The sequence below is a fragment of the Podarcis muralis genome, chromosome 5 (genome assembly GCF_964188315.1).
Source record: "Podarcis muralis chromosome 5, rPodMur119.hap1.1, whole genome shotgun sequence".
Classification (NCBI taxonomy): Eukaryota; Metazoa; Chordata; class Lepidosauria; order Squamata; family Lacertidae; genus Podarcis; species Podarcis muralis.
This window is the reverse complement of record NC_135659.1, coordinates 62,893,329-62,919,072: the sequence shown is the minus strand read 5'-3', so window position 1 is coordinate 62,919,072 and position 25,744 is coordinate 62,893,329. Positions and strand designations below refer to the sequence as shown.

Here is a 25,744-nt window from a genome sequence, read left to right as displayed (position 1 = left end):
GATTTAAACAACTTTAATTAGTCCATGAAATAGTATGAACAAGTCACCAGACAAGTTGCTACCTTGTAATGTTCAATGGACATTGAAGCCACTCATGTGGATGAGTTCAAGTGTTACAGGACACAGAAAGTCTCTAGACACATACATACCTTGAGCAGCAAGTCCACTGTACATCTGCACTCACTCCTTTTCGGGCGGATATGCAGTGTTCCTCAGAGATTGGTTTTAGAAACAAGTTATTCCTGTTCCTAGATGTTAGCTGTGCAAACTGAACGGCCCTAATGACAATCAGAGAGCAACTCCTCAACCCAAGCAATGTGTCCAGCTCAAAACACCTTTTCTCTTGAAAAATTTTTAAAGCACCAACCATGCCCAGAAGCTGGAACATTAAAAGCCACAATATGGAGGAAATCTGTGCTGGATTTGGAGCCAGCTATGTTCATTACAGAAGCAAAGGTAGTGGAGGAAATAAAACAAACAAACAAACAAACAAACAAAAATACACTAGAACCTGGAAGAAAGTATATTTGTCTGCACCCTAAGAATTCTCGCAAAAGAATCAAATTTTTTATTCAAGTAGGAGTCTTCAACATTTAAACCACAAACTGGAGAGAAAAAGGAAGGAACACACACATTTCCACCAGGCAATAATGTACAATGGGTGCTGAACTCCAGGCTTTGGAGAATGAAGAGCAGCAAATCAATGAGGGATTGTACCTCATTCTGTAATTACTTACCAATAATAACTCCTGAGGAGTGGTTAGGTGCTAAAATGGAAGAAAAAGAAAGTTAGATGTTATGTGAGGGTGACAGATTCTAGCTCTCTCACCGCATTTGCATTTGTCGCACACACTCTGAATAAAATATAGTACATTAAAGCATTATTAAAGGTTCAACTAATAACTGAAGATAATCTGCTCCAGTAGACAATGGAAGACTGAATGTTCTAATTATTAATTAGAAGCATTTATCTAGCTGATAAATAATTATAATTAATAAGAAATCCAATTGATCCAGCTGAAAACCGAAATGGGGTTCTCACTTAAAAGTCCTGGGTGGCAGACCAGTGCAGGGGAGGAGACTAGCAGTTTAGGTCACAAGACAGTTATGTAGTTATATACATAAATTTATACACAACATATATATACTATTATATACTATTTTGGTGGTAATAAAACCTTTAAGTGGTTTACCAAAAAAACAACAACATTAAAATTATCAATAAAAGGCAGTTAAAAATAGGTAACATGCCAAATTAATCTTGCCTAAGCAAAAGTGTTTTAAGCAGATCCCAAAAGATGTATAGTGACAGATGTCAATATGCAGGGAGTTCCAAAGTATAGGTGTTTTCATGTTAAAATATTTCTTACAGGTGTGGAATGAATATTATGTGGCACCTGTAACAGTGCCAGTTCCACAGATTAAAGAGGTTGAGTAGGCATATAAGGGTTAGGTTAGGGCAGCAAATAGGATTTCTGAGTAGAGATGAGAGTCTCACTTCTGTCAGCAACCATGCTGCAGCACTCTGAACTACCTGTAGTTCCCATATCAAGCACAAGGGAAGACCCATAGAGAGTGCATTGCAATAATCCAATTTCAACTCGCCACTGCCTGAATTACTGTGGTCAAGCTCACCAGGGCCACAAATATTCATAGCTGCCATACCAAGTATAGCTGATTAAAAAGCACTTCTAGCCACTGAAGCTACCTGGCCCTCCAGTGACAAAGCTGGATTCAGAAGCATCTGCAGATTGCATACCTGCTCCTTCAGGGGGAATGCTACCCCATCAAGGGCAGGCAACTGATCAGTTTCTCAGACAAAGGAACAATTCACTCACAGTACTGAATCTTGCCAGGATTGAACATATGTTTATTATCCCTCACCCATCCCACTACTGCATAAAGGTACTGATTCAGATGTTATAGAGAAACAGAGGTGAGCGTCATGATTATAGTGCTGGCACCTTGCCTGCTCCAACCCCTAATGACCACTCCCAGCAGCTTCATATAGATACTGAATAGCATTATGGATGAAATAGGTTCCTGTGGCACCCAATAGCACACGTGGCAGGAAGCCCAAAAACACACTTCCAATGCTTCTCTCTGGACTCTGTGACTGCAACCATTAAGCAGTGTTTGGTTAGCTTTGGAGCAAGAATTGCACCACTTGTGCTCTAGTCTTCATGAAACCTTGTTCCATAGCCCAAAGTTCCCCAGACTACCAAGGAGCCACCCTGGTTCCACGACGAGGAAATTTGGGGGTGAGCATGTTCACCACCCATTTCATCTCACCATTCTATTGGGAGACCATGGCTTCGGTGGAACTGTCAGCTTTCGGTGGAACTGTCAGCTACAAAATGCCCCAGAGCATTCAGGAAAAAGCTCCAGGTTCCATCACTCTCTGATAGTAGGTCATATGAAAATGGTGTGACCATGACAATGGGGTAATATGAACCCGCTCCCCAAATATTCAGGCCACCCTCATAAAGTAAAGGTAAAGGGACCCCTGACTATTAGGTCCAGCCGTGACCGATTCTGGGGTTGCGGCACTCATCTCGCTTTATTGGCCGAGGGAGCTGGCATACAGCTTCCGGGTCATGTGGCCAGCATGACTAAGCTGCTTCTGGCGAACCAGAGCAGCACACGGAAACGCTGTTTACCTTCCCGCCGGAGCGGTACCTATTTATCTACTTGCACTCTGACATGCTTTTGAACTGCTAGGTTGGCAGGAGCAGGGACCGAGCAACAGGAGCTCACCCCGTCACAGGGATTTGAACCGCCGACCTTCTGATCGGCAAGTCCTAGGCTCTGTGGTTTAACCCACAGCGCCACCCGCGTCCCTAGGCCACCCTCATACCCTGAGGCAAAAACTAAACTGAAGATATGCCCTGCCCATTGACCTAATGACCATTTTAGAAAGCCTTATGGCTGGGCATATATTGGATGGCATAAATCCCCAGTCAGAGGGCCTTAGCATAGGTATTTAAGTCCCTGGGCTTGTCCAAAACCACATTTGAGACTGTCTCTGCTTTAACAAGCACAGGGCTTGTTGAAACACCATTGTTATTGTTTGTCAACATTTGTCTAAAAGACAACATTCTCTTATTTCAGGGGTTTTTTTTTAATATGCTACAGCCTTCTCAGAAATCCTCTTCTTGATAATGAGAAGAAGCCCACTGGCACAGCCCATGAATCACTTGTACCAGGACAGCACACAAAACCTAGGAAACACATTGCTTGGGCTTTTGGAGTGCAGCCATCATCATGCCTAGCTACAGTGAGTTACAGAACTGAAGAGAACAATTAATGGATTTAATCAAAGTCAAACTTAATTCCAGAACTGCACTGGGAATTCATGGGACAACAAGCCAACCATGGTGATATATTCAGTTGAGGATTATATGCAAGTTGAACTTTATGGTATGCAAGCCTCAAGAGAAATACTCAGTTTCAGAAAACAAACTATTTTTACCCCAGCTTAATCCTTTCCACATTATACTAAGGAGAGAAATCTAAAGGGCAAGGGCCACAGTTAAATGGTAGTACACCTGTCCTGCATGCAGAAGGTTCTAGGTTCGATGCCCAGCATCTCTAGGCAGAGCTCAGAATGTGTCTGAAAACCTGTGTCTGAAAACCTGGAGAACTACCAGGCAGTGTTGACATTACTGAGCTAGATGGACCAACTATCTGTGTAGAAGGCAACTTCCTATGTTCTTATGGGTACTTGTTTGCCAAACAGTGTCCCCAGATACTAAGCAGCAAATATGAGCTTTCCCCTCACCTTCAGAACTACAAGGAAGAGACACCAAGGCCACAGAGATTATACAGAGATGTGTCACTGGAGTCTAACACGCAGAATCCTTCCTTCCTCATTCTGCCACCGCCTAACAAGCTGATTAGTAAGGACTGAGTAAGAAACATTCCTGGAATAATTCACAAGACTAGGAATCCTCCCCTACGTCACCTTGCCTTCTCAAATGGAATGTTCCCATTCTCAGCTCAGAATTTCTTGTGTTAGAAAAGCTGCCACACCCTGCAATAGAAGCGCAATAGCTAATCTAAAAAAAAGCTGATTAATTTGCTGTCACTACCACCTTTCAGTTTTACCTGTGTCATCTTTGGGCGGCTTTGTCTCTGGACTGTGTGTAGATCCTATGCAAAAGAGGGAGTTTATAAAACACTGGCTTTGGAATTCATGAAAAGCAGTATAGAAAATTTTAAAGAAAAGCAAAGGAAACTGGAAAGCTTTGCCAGAATTTCCTACACAATAAAAAAAATGCCTTGATGCACAGAAAAAACATTCCATAAATTACACAATTCACATAAAGCCAGGCATTCCTAAGGGACCTTCTAGCATGCAAACCAGCAAACGGCCCCACAAAGAACTAAACGGAAGAAAAAACTCAAAGCATTTACCCCCAAAAAATCCTGAGTGATTGTCTGCTGTTGAAGCTGTCCAAAGGAAAATTCAGCATTTTTAAGAAGTAGTGAACTTGGGAGTTGGATTACATTTGACTAAGCAGTCAGAAGGCATCTGAGCTCCTAAGAAGCATTAAAAGCCTAAGGAACAATTGTTCTCTTTATAAAATTTACATTTAATTATAAAATAGAACAAATGTTTCCACTTCTTCCACAAGACATATTCTCACAATTTCCTGTACATTAGCTTTCCTAATGACATTTTTTCATTTCAGTTTTGCCTAGCACTATCACTGAACTTCTACCACCCTGTTTGCCTTAATCACTCTTAAAAGCAAACTCAGATTATTGAGCGTGGGCTGTAACTGCAGTCAGAACATCCACTGAGAAACAACAGAGATACTGGCATGCTTGGAGAAACAAAACCTAAAGAGGAAACCCTTCAAAATAGACTAATGAGAACTGAGGGAGCCAAGTAGCTGTTGAATAGAGTGACTGCTGGAAAAGAAAAACATAACATGGGAAATAGCTTGCTAAATTCTGAACATGCAGTCTTTTCAGAAGGAAGGCCACAAACCACAACATTCTGTTGCAGGTTCTTCTTATGGTGTGCAATTCCAGTGTTTCAAAACGACTACTGCACTACCATGTACCCAAGTCTCCTCATGATATTCTTCTGATAAAATTAATCCTCTCTCTGCTGACTTATCAGCAGTAAATATTTTCAAGAGTCCATTTCCTCCACTCTGGTTCTATCCGTAAGCTCAATTCTTGCTCACTCCCCACTTTTTAAAATGTACCCACCAATAACAGTGAAAAGCAAACGTTTACCAATTCCAGGGTCCAGGGTGTTACCTCCTCCTCCTCCTGCTCCTCCTCCTCCTCCCCCCGTTCCTGGACCAGCTGTGTAAAGAGACTGATATCAACATTCAAGTACTGACAGCTCTCCATTTATGCCCTTTCAAAATCAGGAGTCAGAAAAATCCATATGGGGTGCCATATGGTCTCAGGACACCAGCTCCTCAATGGTCTCAGTCTTTGGAATCAGCTTTAGGAAGTTAAAATGTATATATATTTTAAAACTGCTGATGCTACTTCATAATTTGATTTTTTTTTAAAGCTGGCTTGTTTATAACATCAGATTTTAAGTAAGCAAAGGAAGCAACTGTTGCTGTTGCAACCACTACTAGCAGTGTGTGGGTAGGGGTGAAAGAATGAAGGAGAGAAACATTTGAGCAGTCCAGCGGAGTAAGAGGAGTGGAGCAAGCAAGCATCCCAGGCAGCAGCCACTGACATGCAGAAGGAGGGGTGGAATGAAAGGGAGAAATTTCCAGATTGCTACCACCACCAATGAAGCCAGCACAGTTCACAAGGATTCATTTACATCAGATGTGGGAAACTGGATCCAATCAGTGGGCCAGTCAAAGGCCAAGTGTGAAAGGTAGTCAAACTTGCTAATCATTGGGGCTTTAAAGCAATGGTCTCTGCAAGGACCGCTGATCAACTGATTCTCAGGGCTTGCAAAAAGCCACAAGCGATGCTATGCAGGTGCCCAACAGCAGAAGCTTGTCCTGAAGCATGTTAACCTCCAAAGCTGCAAACCCCTTTTTGGCCCAGCTGCATCTTTACTTGCCCCACCCTTCACATCATATATGATGTGAAGTGTAGGGCAGGAGAGTGTGGCTTGGCCAACAGTGTCTTGTAACCCAATGGAGAGGCCTAGCAGGCCTAATTAGGCCCCTGGGCTGGAGGTTTTACACTGCTAGTTTACAGCAAGAATGTGGAAAATGCAGCCCTTCAACTTCTATCAGAAGTAGCATGATAAAAGATATGACTTATGAGTCCAACATCATCTGGAGACCAACAACTCGATATTGTAGAGGACCTGCCATATACTCATTCTCAATTTTATTATTTTAAAATCTAATTTCTGTCTGCAAGCTTTTAACTTTAATGTCTACTAGGCAGCCTACATATTACTGAGAACCTACGGCATCAAAACCTTCAGTTTTGTCTGTTTTTAAGGCCCATCATAGCCTCCCAACTAAAGGACACTGTGTATCAGGACTGAGAAAAGTATTTACTCCAAAAAAGCCTTTGAAAAGCTGTTGCTACTCAGAGCACACCAAACCACATAGGTGGAGCAATGATTTAAATTGTATAGGCATTTCTATCTCCCTCTGCATCTTTGCACTTTGAGCTCAAGACACTATGACCAAACACACAAACAGACCTATAAATTTCTCTTGAGGAGCAGTACATAATTTCCATAATAAATCTAATTCCATGAGAGTAAAAAGGAATTGTTTACCAGTTTCAAGTTTTCACTTTCACTCTCAGGTGCTGACTACTAATGCATTTATGCCTTCTTTCAAAATTAATAGTCAGAAAATTCTGTATGGGGTGCCATTAATGAGATTCACACAAACAGGTTTTTCTCATATTGTCTGTGGAATAAGCTTTAGAAAGTTAACATGCATATTTTTTAAACTGCTGATCTTATTTGTATTTTGAATTTTTCATAGACCAATTTGTTTTTAACATCAGATTTTATCTGTACCTTCTCTATAACACTTTATTTGTACTTGTACATCATTGGGCTGGTGTCCAAGTGCACATGAGCAGTCAAGTTTAAACAGGATGGGGAAAGCCTCAAGCGAGCGGAGCACATGACCATTACTACCCTCATCACTAGCAGTGGGTGGAAAGAAATGTCTGAACAGGCTGGTGGAGTGAGCAAAGCAAGCAAGCTGCCCAGGAAGTTGCAGCTGCTAGGTCCACATTGCTACCAATCTGGAGAGAAGGAAACCTGTATTTCAAAACTACAGGCTTTCTTCTCTGGGCTAAGGTGGGGAGGGTGAAGGAGAGAAAATGCTTCTGGCTTTTGACCTTCTGCCCATTGGTGGCAGGCAGCCCAAGCTAGCACAGTGAGTGAGTTGGTCACCCAAGCATGTGGAGTGGGTAGTGAAAGGGGAAAGCCACTTCTCAATACCACGGGCTGGTTGCTGCTTACTGGAGAAACAAGCTCCAAAGAGATCCACCAGACACCTGCGCCTCACTCTACCTGATCTTGACTGTGACCTGAGAAGTCAGGAAAGCAACAAAGCCCCACCCATACTGCCTCACCAGATGCCACTGCAGAATGTAAGGAGCTGGGAGCATGCGGGAGATAGGTAGTGTCTGAAAGGTAGGCACATGGTGCTGGCGAGCTACACAAATAAGGGCACAGCCCCAGTTAATGTATATTTTTGGTAAACCACTTACAAAGATTTTAATAATTAAATATTGTTCAATTAAAACAGAAAATATAAATGCTTTGGAAATTTTTGAACTCCTGATTTGATCATGCGGGATGGCTTACTTCACTTTGCAGCTGAAGCAGTTGACCCAAGATAAAAAACAAACAAACTGAAAATTGAGAGAGTGAAGTCCCATTTTTTCTAATTCACCTGTGTTAGAAGTTGTATTTCCATGACCTGGACCAACAGTGGTGAAAATACCTGCAAGAAAAGAGAGGAGGCAAAGAAATATGGATGTTCTGCATTAAAGTGCAACACAATACCCCGCTTTTCCACTCAAGGAGCCCTTGTAATACTTACCCTTGAGACATTTTGGAGGAGGAGGATGCCATACGTTGTCAGCCCCACATTTACTACTGTCGCTGCCCACCAGAGTGTATCCACGTTCACAAACATACATTATAATATTATTATATTCATATGTAGGTCGAAATGTAGTTGTCAATCCTCCATTCTCAATAGAGGGTCTACGGCAGCTGACAACTGAAAAGAGATGAGCAGCATTTTAAAAGATACTTGTTAATTAACCTATGGGTTATGCACAATGATTTAACTATGGTTCATTTACTGCCAGCAAACCACAGTCTGAAGTTGTTTGTGTTTAAACTCCACTTTGTTTTAACTGTGGATTGGCATTACATGTGGGTGCAGCACCCTTTTCTTAACTGTGGTTTGTTTGGCCACCCCATCTCAGACACTCACCAAACTGCAAAGACACAATGGAAGAGAGACTGGAAAAGAAAGCAAACTGGAAAAGCAAGCAATGGTTTGCATTATCTGTGAGATAATTCGCACTTTACTTATGACTTGTTAAACAGTGGCTTCTATGCAGACCAGGCCAATGTCTCCACCAAAGAAGCAGCAGGGACTTTATACTTGCAAACAACCAAGAACCACCCAAATTTGGCAAAATGTTTTTTTTTTAAACAGAATCTGCATATTCCAAATTGAAAGTGGACACAAAAGAGGATTCCACTTATTGTGGATTTAAACAACTACAGTGGAACCTTGACTTACATACCTTTTGTCTCACAGACGTTCCAAGTTTTTACAAACCGGATTTGCCATGATTCGCGCATGCACGGAAGCGGCTTCTGCCACCTGCGTGTGCACAGAAGTGGCTGCTGCCGTCTGCGCATGCGCAGAAGCGTGCTACCGCCAAATGCGCATGCGCACAATACGCTTCTTCTTGCGTACCGTTTCGACCAGTGGATAGACCTCTGGAACGGATTATGCCCGTAAGTAGAGGTTCCACTGTAACTGATTGAATAAAAATATATAATCTTCATTATATTACATTATTTATTTGACAGGTCTATAAACTGCTTCAAAGACAGAAACTATTAAAGTGATAAAATCAGATTATACTCAAAAGACTAACCTCTAAAAACAGTAACACTGTCCCTGCAATTATACTATTACAATTCCATAAAATAGTCTGGGTCACACTTCAAGGACGGCTTTCTAGAGATTGCTAAGAACTATTTAAAGCCCTCTGTAACTTTGGACCAGGTTACACAGTGCCTCAGATTTGGATGTTAAAGGGTGTGTTTATTTGTTTAGTACATTTATAACCTGCCTTCCTTCCATCTGGGCACTGAACTGACCCAGATCTGACCCAAATCTGCTTAGTTTCAGCAATGTGACTACATCATTGATTGGCTCACAGACCATCTGCTGAAATGATTTCACCAAGGTATACTTGACAATTTCTACCTACAGAGTATTGTTCTTAAAAAAGCAACTCACATATGCAAGTCATTTTCTATGAAGCTGAAATGCAGCATACAGTATAGTGTTATGCCTCTATACTAAGAGGTAACATTAGGTTATTACGTATTTTAGTGATTACTGATTTCTTCTCAAAGCATTTTTGTTTAGTATAGATAACACACAAAAAGCCCATGGAATATGGACAGCCAAAAAAAAGAAAGGAAGAAAACCCAGCAAAGAATAGCAATTACTACTTAATACTCTTCCCTCCATGTATTGCAGGAAATTTATATTATTTTGATTATTCATTGTACTCTGAGCACAACAACCCATTCCTGCTAAAGGTAGTAATGCTTAAGTCCAAATGAAACTAATGGAATGAAATTAGGTAAAGGTAAAGGGACCCCTGACCATTAGGTCCAGTAGTGTCTGACTCTGGGGTTGTGGCGCTCATCTCGCTTTATTGGCCGAGGGAGCTGGCATACAGCTTCCGGGTCATGTGGCCAGCATGACTAAGCCACTTCTGGCGAACCAGAGCAGCACACGGAAACGCCGTTTACCTTCCCGCCAGAGCGGTACCTATTTATCTACTTGCACTTTGACGTGCTTTCGAACTGCTAGGTGGGCAGGAGCAGGGACCGAGCAACGGGAGCTCACCCTGTTGCAGGGATTCGAACCGCCGACCTTCTGATCAGCAAGCCCTAGACTCTGTGGTTTAACTCACAGCACCACCCGTGTCCCTCAATGGAATAAATTACTCACAACTAAATCTAAGTTTTTTTGTTTTCAATGTGACTTAATAGTGGCTATCCTTGACTGGATCAGGCCATAAGCTTCCCTCAAAATGACTCAGGTTAAAACAAGCTACTCATTGAGGGGGCAATGCTATTGCACATCTCATACTGCATCTCAATCCCACTGAAAACCTCAGAGGCTGAATAACAGCAGCAGCTTACAAATATAGCTCATTCTAGCAAGAACTTTATTTACATTAACGTATCACAAGGAAGCTACTAAACATAAATTTCCATCACCTTTACATTCAGGTGCAGCTGGACGCCACTCTCCATTTCTACCATCTGCAGCAGTTGAACACGTAATGGTTGGGCTTCCAATAAGGGAGAAAGTAGGGTTACAGGTATATGTTATTGCTGTGCCATGGTCAAACTCATGGAAACCTCTGCCAGTGTGTTCGCCATTGGCAATGTCAGGAGGGGGGAAACAGGGGATTCCTGGGAAGCAGAAGCAACATTAACAGTTCAGTTAGACTACAATTGCAAGAGCATCCCTATTAGGGGGGATATTTGGACTAAATTTATTTTCACTGAAAAGATGTATCATTTTATAAAGTAATCATTTGATACTTATTATAGGCATATGCATCCATTTTGGATGACAGCCAAACATTGAAACAGTGGGCTGTTGTGAAGCTATTTCCACCACCTCCAAAGCAAACTGGGTCTTCTGTGAAGCAGGTTGCCACTAAATATACACAGGGGAAGCAACCAAAGCCCCCATGCCAACTTCAGAGCAGGGACTGCTATGGAAAAAAGAGTTATCAAGAAAGCTGTTGAAGGGGGGGGGAATAAATAGCGCGCGCGCACACACACACACACACACACACACACACACACAAAGGCAACCCACAACCAAAAACTCTGTTGCCCCTAGGTTCCTTGATGGAGAAAACTTCCTCCCAGTTTTTATTTTTACAGTGGGCTTTATTTTCTTCACGGAAATTTATGGAGGCAGTAAAACCAGGGAATAAAAGCTGTCCTCTGAAAACAGTTGAGCAGGAACCCCCGCTCCCCAGGATGGTCCTTGTGGCCCCTTGTGTAGGGATTCCACTATCCTCAGCTTCCTCACTATTACCCGGGGTACAGCCTTTATTTCTCCCCGTGTATGTCAATGTAGACAAGGCTGTCTTCACAGCTGAACACAGAGAAATAACAAAGCCTGAACCCCTGAAAACCACTGGAAGGAGGAGAGAACATTCCTACCCGGCAAAGCCACTTGAAAGCTATGCAAAGTTGCCAAGAAGGAACTGTTTCAGCTGAAAAGTTAAATGATGTTTCAGGAGGCTTCCAGTAATCAAGGTACATAATCCGGCCAATTCCTCCTCAATCCACACACATGTGGAATACTAACTCCAGAAGAAGATAGGTCCCCCAAAATGATATGGGGCAACCAGTGAATGACGCAAATTCAGACTCCTCACAGGCCATTGTTAAGTTTTAAACACCCAAGCAAAAAGGTGAGCCCAAGAAAAATAGGTTTAAAAAAATGGAATATGTTAAAGTCTAATAATTTTTTACTTCTTTAATCTGCTTAAAGCAGCCCTGTTCAGGGAAGTTTTTACTATTTAACGCTGTATTGTTTTTAATACTTGATTGGGAGCCGCCCAGAGTGGCTGGGGAAACTCAGCCAGATGGGCGGGGTATAAATAATAAATAATTATTATTATTATTATTATTATTATTATTATTATTATTATTATCCCACTTTTCCTCCAGGGATGGTTCTCTACCTCCCTATACAAGATCACCACAGAGAAGAGGATCTTCTGGAGGTCCTCAAACTAACCCCTTTCACCAATGTGTGGATGTTCTATATACACTGCTTTATTCCCTCAGATCCTCTCTGAATAATGGTAATGAAGCAAAGTTGCTTCCATTACTTCCACTAAAACTTAAATACTAGATTGAGAGGGACAAATCCTTTCTGTTTCTAGGAACACTGAAAAGTTGCTTAATGAACAGGCTGTGTAGGGTTCTTGATGAAACATACCCATTTGCAAGGAATGGCAGAGGTTCCCTGCTCTAATATCTTATGCGTCTAACTCCTCTCTCCTCTGTCCCCCGACCTCTTCTGAAGGCTGGGGGGGGGGGACAAGGGCGAAGCACCTCGAAAAACGGAAAACTCTTTCTTCTTGCGAGTTTTCCGTCTTGCGAGGTACCACTGTATTTCATTGCACAAATTTCCTGCTCTGGGGAAAGCTAGAAATACAGCCAGCTGGTTGGAAACAACAATTATGGTGAGTATCTGGAACAAGATCAGAAAGTATCCTGAGTTTACATATTGGTTGAGGACACTTGCACACTTGCAATAAACAGAGCCACACTATAACACATTGAGATTAACCTTAATAAGCTAGAATTAACAAATCATCTTACGTTGGCAAAGTGGAAGATCTCTATTCCAAACAACTTTGCTGTCTATAAGGGAACAACGAAGAGTCTTTTGGCCTATTATTCTGTACCTAAAGGGAAAGAGAAACCTTATATTTTAGTGCAAAGGGTGTAGGTGTGCAGTTAGAGGATATATCTTAGCCAGTACATATACCTTATTTAGACTATACTCTCCCCTACAGTGTCACAATTCTGCTAGTTGTCACAAAAAGAAAATAATGGAACCAACCACCACCAGTACAAAAGCAGAAAGAAACAACACAGCAGTATGAATATTAACAGCAGTAGTATTAAAATCTGTTCAAGTAATAAGTCCAAGTAAAAAGTCTCTGTTGTTGCTGAAATGTTACAAAAATATGGTCAGGAGAAGTTTCCTGAAGAGAGGATTCCATAGATGGGGTACTGCAACTGAAAAGTCTTGTCTCTGGTTGCTGTCAGTCTAAGTTGAAACAACCTAGCAATTCACTTCACTTTACAATACAGAATTATTTCTTTTTTAAAAAAGAGTGCCCAGATAAAGTCATACCAACATAAAAACCTTGATAGCTTGGATGATAGGCTGTAGTGCTTTCATAAGAGAGCCTGGGCTTTCTAATTTCATTATAGTGCACTTCCTCAGGTCAATATGGACTACTTGAAATGCAATTCAGGTATCTAATGAGGGTTTTGCACTGCGCTATGATGGGGAGTGGAATGTCACCTTAAAAACAAAGGGGAGCAGTAAAGGCAGGAATTCATTATCTTTTAAACATGTAGTATTTCATTAAAACTATGCGAGTCCCCACCTTTGATTACCATTAAAAAAAATCACATTACCAACACAACTATCTGTAAAACCCATCATTATTTTACCATATTGCAAGGGGCAGGACTGTGACTGCAAAAGTGTGGGTTAAACAAGCCCTGCAACATATTCTTATATCTATTTTGCTATTTTGCTGGAGAAAGGGAAAAGTTAGAGTAATACATGACAACCCTGAAGTGTAGTCTAATAATAAATTATTATTATTATTATTATTATTATTATTATTATTATTATCTAATGGTAATGGTGCTATTCTGGCATATTGTTTTTCTGTGAAGTGAGCTGTGAAGTGGCTTGTAGCAGCAGTGCAATCACTTAAGGGCTGCAAGGAGCAAATGGAAACAGGGAAAGAATTGAGGATTTCAGTAGCGATTGGAAAGACATTCAGATGCCGTCCAACCATAGAAAGACAGCGGTTCTGCCAAATGAGAATTATGGGCAGCCCTGTTTAACCGGGGTTACGTTCCAAAGCACTGTGCATACTGGTTAAATCATGTTTAATTAAAACCCATTGGAAAAAACCTGCAAACACCCTGCTCCACCCCATGATGTTTCAGTGACATCTTTATGATGTTTTTGCAGGTCACTTCCAGGTTCGGCGCAATGTGCATATACACAGTTGCTCCCATATTGAATGTGCATAAACAGAGGGCTGCCTGGAAACAAAATGAAAAATCTGAATACAAATTGCCACTGCTTAGGTAGTAAAATCAACCAGAAACAGTAGATCTGTTCCCTCTTTATTAATTTATTTGGAGCATTTACTCCCCTCCATACCCTCTCTGTGGACACCCATGATTATAATTATAAGATAGAGCTGATTTTTAAGAGTACAGTAATGCTTAATATGGTAGCAGTTAATATGTGTCTGTCACCAACCCCTCCCAGGAGTTTTAAACAAAGCAAGGTGTTACAAACGTTGACTTAAAACTCACCCCTCATTACAGCCTAGAGTTATTTCATCACCTAGTCGCAAGTCTGTTGCTTTTATTATTCTGCCATTCTCAAGAGTTATAGCAGGACATAGCCTTCCTAAAAGAAAAATCAGAACAAGCATTAGCACATGCAACCTTGATTCATTCATATATTTTTTAAAGGGTATCCTATAGACAGATTAGGGACAGATGGGGCTCCTCAACCTTCGAAGGTAGCCCAAGTAGGAGAAGGAAAGCTCTGATCCTAAACCTCCGCTGCATTGCAGGAAATCTTCAGGAGAAGAAAAGGCTAAGGAGTAAATCCTATATAGAGCAGAGTCCCTAAGACGGTTGGATGGCGCCTTGTAAGCCTCCTGCAGCCAAGCTGGTGCCAAACAAATTGCTCCGCTTTCCTTTGGACCACATTAATGAGGCCAAAAGTGGGCCAATAGAAATAATAATAGTCAAAAAAATAAATAGAGGAAAAAGTCTGGCCTACACATAGAGAATTGTTAGAGGAGAAAGAAAGAAAATTGAAACTTAAAAGATTTTGATGAAATAAGAGAACATGTTCAAGATTGGTTGCAATATCAAAAATTAAATCAGATATTTAAAGAAGATAACAAGAAAGGTTTTTGTTATACAGTATCTAGATTCCAGAAAGAAATTGAAGATGAAAATTTTAAACTATTAAAAAAAGATGCATAGTATTTTATTAGAATGGGAGACCAAAGATTAGGAGGTGAAATTCACAATGATTAAGTGGGCACAAGATACAATTAGAGGACTGGGAGAAATTATGGAGAGTAAATTTGAAATTTATTGACTGTATATTAATAAAAGAGAATTATATGAAAATGATTTACTGTTGGTATATTACTCCAATGAAAATGGCAAAAATGTATAGATCAAGCTCCAATACGTGTTGGAAGTGTAGAGAAGGAAGGCACATTTCATCATTTATGGTGGAACTGTAAAATAGTTAAAAATTATTGGGAAATGATATATAATGAAATGAAAAAAACGTTTAAAGTAACTTTTGTTAAAATCCCAGAAGCCTTTTTGCTAGGAATTTTAGGTCAAGATTTGCCAAAGGGGAAACATAGACTTTTTATGTATGCTACAACTGTGGCAAGGATGTTATTGGCACAAAGATGGAAAAGCGATAAAATACCAACGAAAGAAGAATGGCAAGAAAGACTTACAGAATATGCCGAAATTGGAAAACTGACAGACTAAGAAATAAGGACAAAGAATCCTTTAAAGAAGATTGGGAACCATTTTCAGTTTATCTACTGAAACAATGCAAAGAATTGGACTCATTAGCAGGTTTTGAGTAAACATTTACAAATAACAAAATTTATATAAATTATAAGATTAAATATAAAAAATGAATGAAAAGGAAATAAGCAGGATTTGATGTTGAAAATAAACTAGAAAAAGGAGCTTGAGGGAAGTCGGGGGGAGGGGAGGGATAATTTGGGATTGGTGAATTATGATATATGTTATAATGTAATTTGGGGTGTGTGTGGAAAATTTAATTAAATTTTTTTACAAAAAAAGAGACCAAACGTCTTCTGGTCTGAGCTCCCCAGCACATCCTTACACACCACCCAAGCTTGCATCCCTAGGAGGTCATTTGGGTGCTGCTCACATGTCTTGAGACAGATGGATGCCAACAACACTACAGGAACCATGGTCATTTCCAGATGACCTGTTAGAGCATTCATGCTTTTTTTATGTGTGTAGAGAGGTTATACAACATTGTGTCTAAAAACTGTTATACCACAATCTTCAGTGCACTTTCCTGTCACACACTTTACGGCAAGAAGCCTATTTTTTAAAAGCAGCAGGTTTGCTGCACAAAGGCACCAAATACACTGTGCTGGCTGAATTTGTGGGTATTAGATTGGATCCCACCTGCAAAATAGAGACAGTCAGGAAACGCTCTTGAAAACACTATCTTCTCTAACAGGTATCCAGTTTTATTGGTTTTTCATAATAAGGTCATCCGTTGGCTGCATCCGGCCTTTAGGGTTGTTTCTTTTCTCCGTCATTTATAAGCAGCTGAAAGATCATTTCTTCCCTTATTGTACGCTTATCCTTTTGTCACCTCTGGCAAATAGATGTTCTAAGTTTTGTTAGTGCTGACACTGTCTAGTATCAAAAAAGAAGACACCTGAGATAATTAAAAATTCTCTTTTGTTGACTACAAAGTTGTAATACTGCTTCCATACCCTTGTGTTTATCTCAAATGGTTAAAATTAAGGCATTTTGTTCAAATAAATTTAACAGTTATACTTTAATTAATTAATTAAATTGATCTACCAGCCTTCATATGAATATGACAGGGCAGTTAAGTACAGTACTTTTAAGTACAGTACTTTTGTGTGCCTACTAGGCTATTGTGCACTTATATTCTTAAAATAATGAAGTCAGATCCAATAAGAAAATATCGTGCATATTTTCCAGTCAGTCCACCTCATGCCTAGAATGTCAGCCCCCCCCCCCCAATTCCTTCAGCTTTTCAGAAATTTTACGTCTCCAGCCATGGTGGGGGGAAAATCAGGCTGGGGCAGCATCTAGTCATTATTTTATGTTGAGGACCTCCAAAATGCTAAATACACAAGATCCTTCCCACCCGCTTCAGGAAAACAGCTGTCACAGCTGACACCTCTCACCATCATGATATCGTAAGAATCACAGAATTGTAGAGTCGGAAGGGACTCCAAGGGTCACCTAGCTGAACCTCCTGCAATGCAGGAATCTCAGCTAAAGCATCCAGCTAAAGAAGCTAGTTCAACCTTCAGGTCCAGTTTAAATGTCTTAGGAAAGAGGTTGCTATAAGCAGCTGCCTAATACAATTTCTATTCACTATTAATTTACAGCTAATTATTGTCCAAGGCAGCTTACTATATATTTAATATAAAAATACAATAAAACAGAGAAGACTCACTAGGACAGGGCCAAGAGCTATATAGGTTTAACCCCCATTCTCAGATGTTCTGACAACCACTCTGCTGCTGAATCTCCTGGCCTGGAAATGGGTGCTAAAGCAGCCAGATACAAGTCCTTCATAGGCCAGGAATTCCCACAAGTCTGGCGTTGCTGCCGATGTCTCTCACAGCTTTGGGCTGTGAAACTGAGGTGAACCAACTATTAACTACTGGTTAATTTTTTGCTTTTATGAGGAAAACTCTGGTACTTGGAGACTTGGAGAAATTAAATAGGAAAAAAGGTTTTATTTTACAGAACAAAACTGGTAAAACAAAGGATGTGTAAGGAGACAGAAATCTTTCAAGAAACAGACTATTTATATTATATTAAATTTAGTGGATGTTATAGGCTTCCAAACAAGGTGGCACACACACAGCTTCTTTTCAGTTATTTCACTTCAGTTCCTTAAACTTACCGTATTTTTCGCTCTATAACACGCACCTGACCATAACACGCACATCGTTTTTAGAGGAGGAAAACAAGGGAAAAAACATTCTGAATGAAACAGTGGATGTATCATTTTTGTGCTTCATGCTGTGGCCACAGACATGTGATCTGATGGTGAATTTGGGGTGACCCAATGCAAAAATCCTGATAATTCCTGTGGATCCATGCTTTGTAACCACGTTTTTGCACCATACTTTTCTGTGTATGGAACTTTGGAATCAAATTAAATAATGGCCAACAGTGCAAAGGACAAGAAAGAAACAGCATTAGAAAGAACAAATAGGACCAGCCACAACAAAATGCTGTGATATTCCGTCACCTTCCAAGAGAAGGTTTGTAGACAGCCAGTCAGGCCCTTTCTCCACCAAACAAATTCATCCTCTCCATTCAGTTCCCGCCCCCGGCTGTTAGCCAACCACCTGATAACCTGATCAGCTACTTTAAAATGAGGCTGCATTTTAAACTGTATTTTAAATTGGGGGTGGTTTTTTTCTCTCTCCCCCCCCCCTTTTCCCCCTATTATGTTTTTACAGTGATTTTATTGGCATTAGCTGCCCTGAGCTCGGCTCTGGCTGGGGAGGGCGGGGTATAAATAAAATTTATTATTATTATAGTTCATGTTCCATCTTCATCAGGCTATTTTTTCCTCTTTAGTTTCTTAAAAGTTGTTATTTAGTACTTCTGCAAACTTTGGGGTTCCTCCCAGGATGCTATTTCTCTGTTCTTGTTTCTTAGAAGCACCGCTGTGACTACAGTCCCAAGGGCATCCACCACCTAAGTCCACCACTGGGAGGAGTAATACTTAGAATATTCTAGTTTCCCAATTTAAGCCCTCAACATACTACAATAGAAAACCCTTCTGTATTATTTCCTAACTTTTTGAAGTGTCTGGATCTCCTCTAATCCACTGCTCTGATCTAAGGTGGCTGTTCGATAGTTTTACATATTCTGCAAAGTGAAACTCACCTTGACAAAACTTTGGATTTTCTGTTGACCATCGTGAAGTGGCAAGACACGTAAGAGAAAGAGTCACTCCAGGAATAGGCTCATAACCTGGAATGCAACGGTACTGCAAAGTAGTCCCAACAGGATAACTGTCTTTTGGATCCCCACTCCTTAGGCTAGCATTAGGTACATTTAGATGGGTGCAATCACCTGGAAATAAAAATTGATAGGAAGCTTAGAAGCTATGGGAGCGAAGTCAAGGTTCATTGTAGCATTGAACACTGGATGATTCATAAATAAATGTCTACGAGATTTTCCTCTAATGGGATCTAATGAGAGCCATGTCCTAATAGATTCCTGGATTTCATTTACAGAGCATTGTTGGAACAAGACTGGCAACAGAAAGACTTACAGAGCAATCATAACCATAGCTACCTGGAAGTAAGCCCTACTGACTTCAGTGGGGCTTGCTTGAAGGTAAGTGAGGATAGGACTGCAGCCTTACTGTACTGGGCCAAAATCCTGAAAGATGAAGGGGACTATCCACTGAAGCATGTTTAATATCCCATTGCACACACTGCTTGTGAGTCTAGTGTCAGGTTGCTAAAGAATTACTTGCTTTTCAAAAAGGCAGTAGCTGAAATGCTTTAAGAAAGAAAGAAACGTATTTCATCATACATTAAGAACTATTTTCTTCACAACAAATTTACTAGAGCTGTAAGCAATTAACTATTGCAGCATTGGTTTTTTTTAAGGATCTTGAGTAGATGAAAACATTAATTAATTTTGCAAATTCTTACATCTATGTTTTCTTCTTCCAATCCTGTGATGCAATCATGACAAATCCCCAACAAAATCCTAGTTCATTTGAAACCTTGCCTGTGACCTTTTGGTTGACCCTAAAATACATATATTATTGCCAAAGTATGGCCTTCAGCTTTTCAAGAATTAATACACAATCCTCTTATTGGAAGTGAGGCGATGTACAAAAAACATATTTACCCTCAGCGCTTCATACTTGGCTATTCCTGCTTAGGAAGTTTTGGAAGCAACAAGATAATGACACCCTTAAATTTTAGTGACATATAATGCACCAAATAAATTTACATGTTTTCTAGTAACTGCAAATGCCATTTGGAATGTTAGGTAGCTCTCTCACTACTACTTCAAGTCCATGCAATAAAAATTGTATTCAAAGAGACAGCAAAAGGAAACAAACACATAGTATTCAAATGCCAGGCCTGTCCAGCACATGTCCAATGTGCTTATAGAGCATGCTGCAGTGTTCAAATCAAGGTATGTTGTGAATACCATGGATGCTCATTTATGACACAAGCTCTTGCATCAGGTAGGCAGGCTGTCGCTTCTTTATTAAGAGCCCTCCCCTGAATGCAGTGATCTTATGTGGCTCTGTGTCTAGCACTGCCTGGCTGCCTGGCTTAGTACTGACATCATTAGTCAAGGAGGCTCCCTGTTATTTGCTTTTGACTCTTGAAAACAGTACAAGATAAAGGAAGAAGAAAGCAAAAAGGACCCACAGCAAGGTCAGGGAAGCTCTGGGCTTGTCCAGAATTGCAACACATTATTCATATGCCCCAGCAGCATGTCAAGAGTACAGCATCCAGTATAGTTAAAGGTCTTATGAAGTAAGGCCTGGAAAAACGGAAGATTTAAGGGGAGACGTGGTGGCTGTTTCCAAATATCTGAAGTGCTGTCACAGCAGAAGGCGGAGCAGATCTTTGTTGCTCGAGAAGGCAGAATATGAACAAACACGTGGAAATAGTAAAAGAGCAAAGTTCAGGTAAACATAGACAGGCTCCTAGTTCCCTCCTGCCCTGGACGCGGGAATTGCCTTCGCCATCCCCAAGAAAGCCTTGCTTCGCCCTCGGACATGATTCGGCTCTGGAGGGAGACGGCATCCCGAAGCCCCCCCGCCTCACCTTGAACTCTGGACAGCGAGGAAAACAACAGCAGCAGCGCTAACGGAAACCGCCCCCTGCCTGGGAAGCCGGGAAGAGGCGCCATCGTACAAGAGAGAGAGCCCGGAATCAGAGAAAGAGAAAGCGCCACCGCTGCTCCCTCCGCAGCTGAAAAGCAAAGCGACGGAGCGGGCCCAGGAAACAACTCGACGGGAAGAGAGAGGCGGCGGCGCGCTTTTCCGGCCAAGGGGCGTGAGCAGTGGCCTCGCCTCCGAGGCTCCGCCGAGAGGAAGGCGTGGGGGGGGGGGAGCCACAGGAGGAACCGCCTCCGCCGTTATCGGTTCCCGGTATTAGCTAACGCCCCAAGGCTGCTGCGCGCGTGCTGGTTGGAGGTTGCGGGCAAGAGCGCGCTCGGGATTGGCGGGTGAAAAATGTGGGCGAAACCATAACTTAGGAGAAACCAACTTTCGGATAACAGCCGCGTGATGAGTCTGCTCTCTGACCCCTGAGGAGAAGAGATAACGGGCTCCGTGCATGGCAGCCCAAGCTGGGGCGTGTCCAGATGCTCCTGGTGTTGGGACTGGGGGACCTCGAGGGACCCGAATTGATTTCCACATAAACTGTAATTCTCAGAGTGTTTTAACAATCAATCCCACTTCCCAAGAAACCCTGGAAATTAGCACTAGGAGGGGAATAAGAGCCCCCTAACTCTCAACGCCCTTCCCAACTACATATCCCATGACTGTTTAAAGTGTTATTTGTTGGCATCCATCTGCCTCAGGTGACAATGGAGGAGTGTGCCCTTAGGGGTGAAGTCAAAGTGCTGGAAGGCTGCACCGCCTGCCTATGCTGGAGTAGAGTATGATGCAGTAGAGACATGTTTTCTTGCATCTGGGGCAGATGAAGGCATCCTACTTTAAATGTATAGTGCAGATAGGACCTAAGTGAACCCCACAGTATTGCACTCTGGTATCATTTCCAAACAGAGTCGCCCTACAGGGCCGACCCGGGCCTGGTACGGCCCAGCTACTGCTATGGTTTCAATGAAGCAAGTATGTAAAGTTTTTGTAATTCTCCTGTTCTCTTCATTAGTTTGGCTTAGAAGAGGATTGGGCAATTCTGACTGCCACTATCCATCCACAAGCACTACCCCTGCAAACATATGCACACAATCTGGCATCCATCTGTCTCAACAGGCAATGGTGTGTGCCTCCAGGAGTGAAGCCGTCTGCTGCATTAGCAGCACCAAAGTTACCCCCAGGGTGCAAGCTTGGGCAGTGTGTATGGAGGTCCTATGCTGCCTAGACGATAAGACCCCCATCTTGGTCACCCTGATAATGGTCTAAAGGAAAGCAGAGCAGTGTTTTGTATCAACTTGGCTGCAGGAGTTGTCAGAAGGCGGCGTACAAGGCACCCTCCAACTGTCTTAGGGATTGTACTACATATTTCTGTAGTGTTTACTCCTTAACAGTTGAAGAGTAAACAGTTGGTCCCTTACCTTTCCCGCCCCAACCTGGCCACAGTGATCCATGTGACAGTCACCTCCAGGCTTGACTACTGTAATTTGATCTGCGCGGGGCTGCCCTTGAAGCTGTCCCAGAAACTCCAGTGGGTGCAGAATGCTGCAGCGAGGCTCCTCACGGGGTCTCTGCCATGGGAGCATATTCACCCAGTGCTTTTCCAGCTGCACTGGCTGCTGGTGGAGTACAGGGTCAGATTGAAGGTGCTGGTTTTGACCTTTAAAGCCCTTCACGGCCTAGGACCCTCGTACCAACGGGACCGCCTCTCCCAGTATGCCACATGGAGAGCCTCAAGGTCCATAAATAGCAACACCCTAGTGGTCCCGGGCCCTAAGGAAGTTAGATTGGCTTCAACCAGAGCCAGGGCCTTTTCAACTCTGGCTCCGGCCTGGTGGAATGCTCTGCCTCATGAGACCAGGGCCCTGCAGGATTTGATTTCTTTACGCAGGGCCTGTAAGACAGAGTTGTTCCGTCTGGCCTTTGGCTTGGAGCCAATTTGATTCCCTCCCCCTCTTTCTTTTTTCTTTTCCTTTCTCCTCCTGCGATGAGGCTACATTTTACTATTTTAATGTTTCAATATTTTAATGTTGTATTTTAATCTTGTTTTTAAGTTGTATTCATTCAACTTGTTTTTATTATTGCTTGTTAGCCGCCCTGAGCCCAGCCTTGGCTGGGGAGGGCGGGGTATAAATAAAAATTATTATTATTATTATTATTATTAACCTTTTCTTCTCCCAAATATATTCCATAAGGCAGTGGAGGTTTAGGAACAGAGTTTTCCTTCTAGATGGTTGATGAGGTTGATGTGTCTCATCTGCCCCCCACTTCCCTCTGAAGCACATGCAGAAACCACCTTCTTGACTGTTGGACCCACCATTGGTGTCATCTTCTCAATCTGCCAGAGCCTGTGTACTTCTGTTTGTCTATCTCAAGTTTCTTGCCAATCCCTGTATGTATAACAGAAGATTCTTTATTCCCTCTTTCCCCACACTATATACCGCTTTTAGTACCCTTCTTAGCCTTTTGTTGTAAGCTTTCATTTTCTAGTACATAGCTTCTCATTAGTGATGTCTCTGAAACTGGTCCGAATTTTGCTATGGCAGTGGGAGAAAAGCAGGAAGTACAAATGCAACATTGTTCTTCTCATGTGTTTATCTTTCTTATGCATTTATGTTAGCTAACAGATAAGGAGTAATCTGATTAGTTGGATTTGCCTACTTAGGATAGAAAGCAGTATAAGTGATGAGGTCAAATTCAATTCCTTGACATAGGGACTGGCATGGCAACCACATTCTTGGCAATCCTGCCAAAATAATTGTTGTTACTCCCTTTCTGAAGAACTGTTGCATCATCCAAAGCAAGGCAAGGTATGAAAGCAGGGTATTTTTTTTTATTTGTCTTACAGCCTCACCCACTCTCTGCTTTGCATATATTCATGTCTTTCACAATATGAGGAAATGGGGGATAAGTTTTATAAAGCAACATGAGGAAATAATAAAGAGTATAAATATCTCTAGAAAAAAATTACCAGTCTACCTTTATGTCATGGGTGCTGCTTAAACTGTTATACTCATTTATTTTTCTAAGGCTGATACCTTCAGCTGCTTACCAAACCTTTGGCACTCTCTCTCTCTATATATACAATGTGCAGTTCTTGTTCGCTCTGTGGCATGAAACAGTAAATATAAGTATTGTCATTGGGTTGTATTTAATACTAGTCCTACTCCAAAAATGATGAACATGATTAACTTAGTTAAATGGGTCTGAGTAAAACTTAGTTATCTTTTAACCCTGAGATCAAAAGCACTTAATGAAATAAAACTTATCAGTTTACATTGAGCAGCAAGTAATACCTCTTTGTTGTGTAGCCTAATGGACCAATGTTAAGACTTCCTCTGGGATACCAGGCTTCAAACCTCCATTCGGCATGAAGCTCATTCAGTTCCTTTGGGTAAGGCAATGTAACATTACACCAGGTCTAAATCTCATTTAGCAGTGGGGCTGCTGCTGCTTTGCCTATAATAAGCCTTGTAGATGGAAAACAAGCTTTTAAAATAGTGTCTATGCCAAGTTACCAGGTCACATGACTGAGCTGAACAAGGTAAACAGCCTAAGTCCCCACTCTCTGGTCCTGCCTCAGAATACCCCTTTTGGGGGGGACTTACACTGGCTTCAGCGCAGCCAGCTGAACAAGTGACACCAGTGAATCATCTGCTGAACCAGCATAGGGGCCTCAATGCTGGTTGAGCCAGGTATCTGTAGCATCCTAAGGTGCTTTTCCCGGCAGACCTTGCCATAGCACTGCCCACTTAAGTCACTCTTTCGCAGCCTAACCTACAGATAATGTGAGATAACCATATATTAGCATCTTGGAAGCAGGATCTTGATTTAATATGCTGTAAACCGCTTTGAGATTTTTCTTAAAAATATAAAGCGGTATAGAAATTAAATAAATAAACTAAAATAAAAAGGGTGGGATAAAGTAATGAGCAATAAATGAATTATCATCCTGAAGGTCTGTTGGGACATCCAGATTTTGTATAATCAAAAGAATTCTTCAGATATTCTGCTCTTTCCTGGAGCGTAACATTTTAGTTCCCTCAAAGCAGAACCATTTCATTGTGTTGTGGTAATTGCTACAAAAGTATTTTAAATAAGATGAAAGCAGCTTTTCATCTTTCTAAATCCATCACCTTTTTTAGAATGCTGAAATTTCATGGTGAAAGGAATTGTTCTGTGCATTATGAAATTAAGTCTAGCATCTTATGGGATTAATGAGTAATTTGTTGACACCATTATAAACTCAGGGAGTTTCCCCACGCTCCTAAATCTAATCCTATATATAATGTTTTTAAAGGAAAAATGGAATAAAAATGTAAAAAGCTAAAAAAAATATGGCTGGATATGCTCCCCCCACTCAGTTGACTATATATTTTCTCCCCCAGCACACACACACACACACACACACACACACCCCTGCATAAAAACAGGAAGGCTGAAATTAGGGTGAATGCTTTATTGTTACTGAATAGTGCAGCGGGCAGACCAGATACACAAAAAATATATCTGAGAGGGAGATTTTTGCCTAAGGAAAATCACTACTGTCAGCTGCCCATAGGCACAAATGAGTAATTTAACCCTTCCATGGTTGATCTATTTCCACATAAACTAGCCCATAATGATTTTTAAAGTAAATATAGTTTATGACTTAAGTGCTGACTTCAGAGAGACTACCTCGTGGCACTGTAGTGATTTCCTTTTATAAAACAAACAATCTGATTCTTTTTATTGGACAGACTATTTTTAAAAATGATGTTATCTTTCTGAAATGTTCAGTACGGATGGGCACAGTACTGATGTCATGAAAATGCTCAGTTCCCACACCCTTTCCGCTTTCTGACTTCTTCCTGTGGTTGCTGAACAGAGTATAGCTAATAATATATTAGCAACTGAAGAACACAAATGGATATGTTCACACCTGCCTTTTCAAGCAGCTTACTCCTGCATTAAGTTCAGCAGTAAATTACGGTACTTCACTTCTATAATATTTGTTTGGCTTTCAGTGGAAATCAATAACT

The 25,744-nt window shown here is 41.4% G+C and overlaps 1 protein-coding gene across 1 annotated transcript in view; it reads right to left on the bottom strand.

The window, feature by feature from the left end:
* LOC114599337 (complement receptor type 1-like) overlaps nt 1-25,744 on the bottom strand; it is a 100,966-nt gene that overhangs the window by 49,574 nt on the left and 25,648 nt on the right. The window contains exons 8-17 of the mRNA XM_077928130.1: nt 18,749-18,937; nt 14,360-14,456; nt 12,605-12,690; nt 10,466-10,663; nt 8,019-8,201; nt 7,869-7,919; nt 5,251-5,322; nt 4,417-4,452; nt 4,108-4,152; nt 738-767 (exon numbers count right to left, since the gene is read on the bottom strand). Of these exons, the coding sequence (XP_077784256.1) occupies nt 738-767; nt 4,108-4,152; nt 4,417-4,452; nt 5,251-5,322; nt 7,869-7,919; nt 8,019-8,201; nt 10,466-10,663; nt 12,605-12,690; nt 14,360-14,456; nt 18,749-18,937 (987 nt within the window). The remainder of the gene's footprint in view (nt 1-737; nt 768-4,107; nt 4,153-4,416; nt 4,453-5,250; nt 5,323-7,868; nt 7,920-8,018; nt 8,202-10,465; nt 10,664-12,604; nt 12,691-14,359; nt 14,457-18,748; nt 18,938-25,744) is intronic.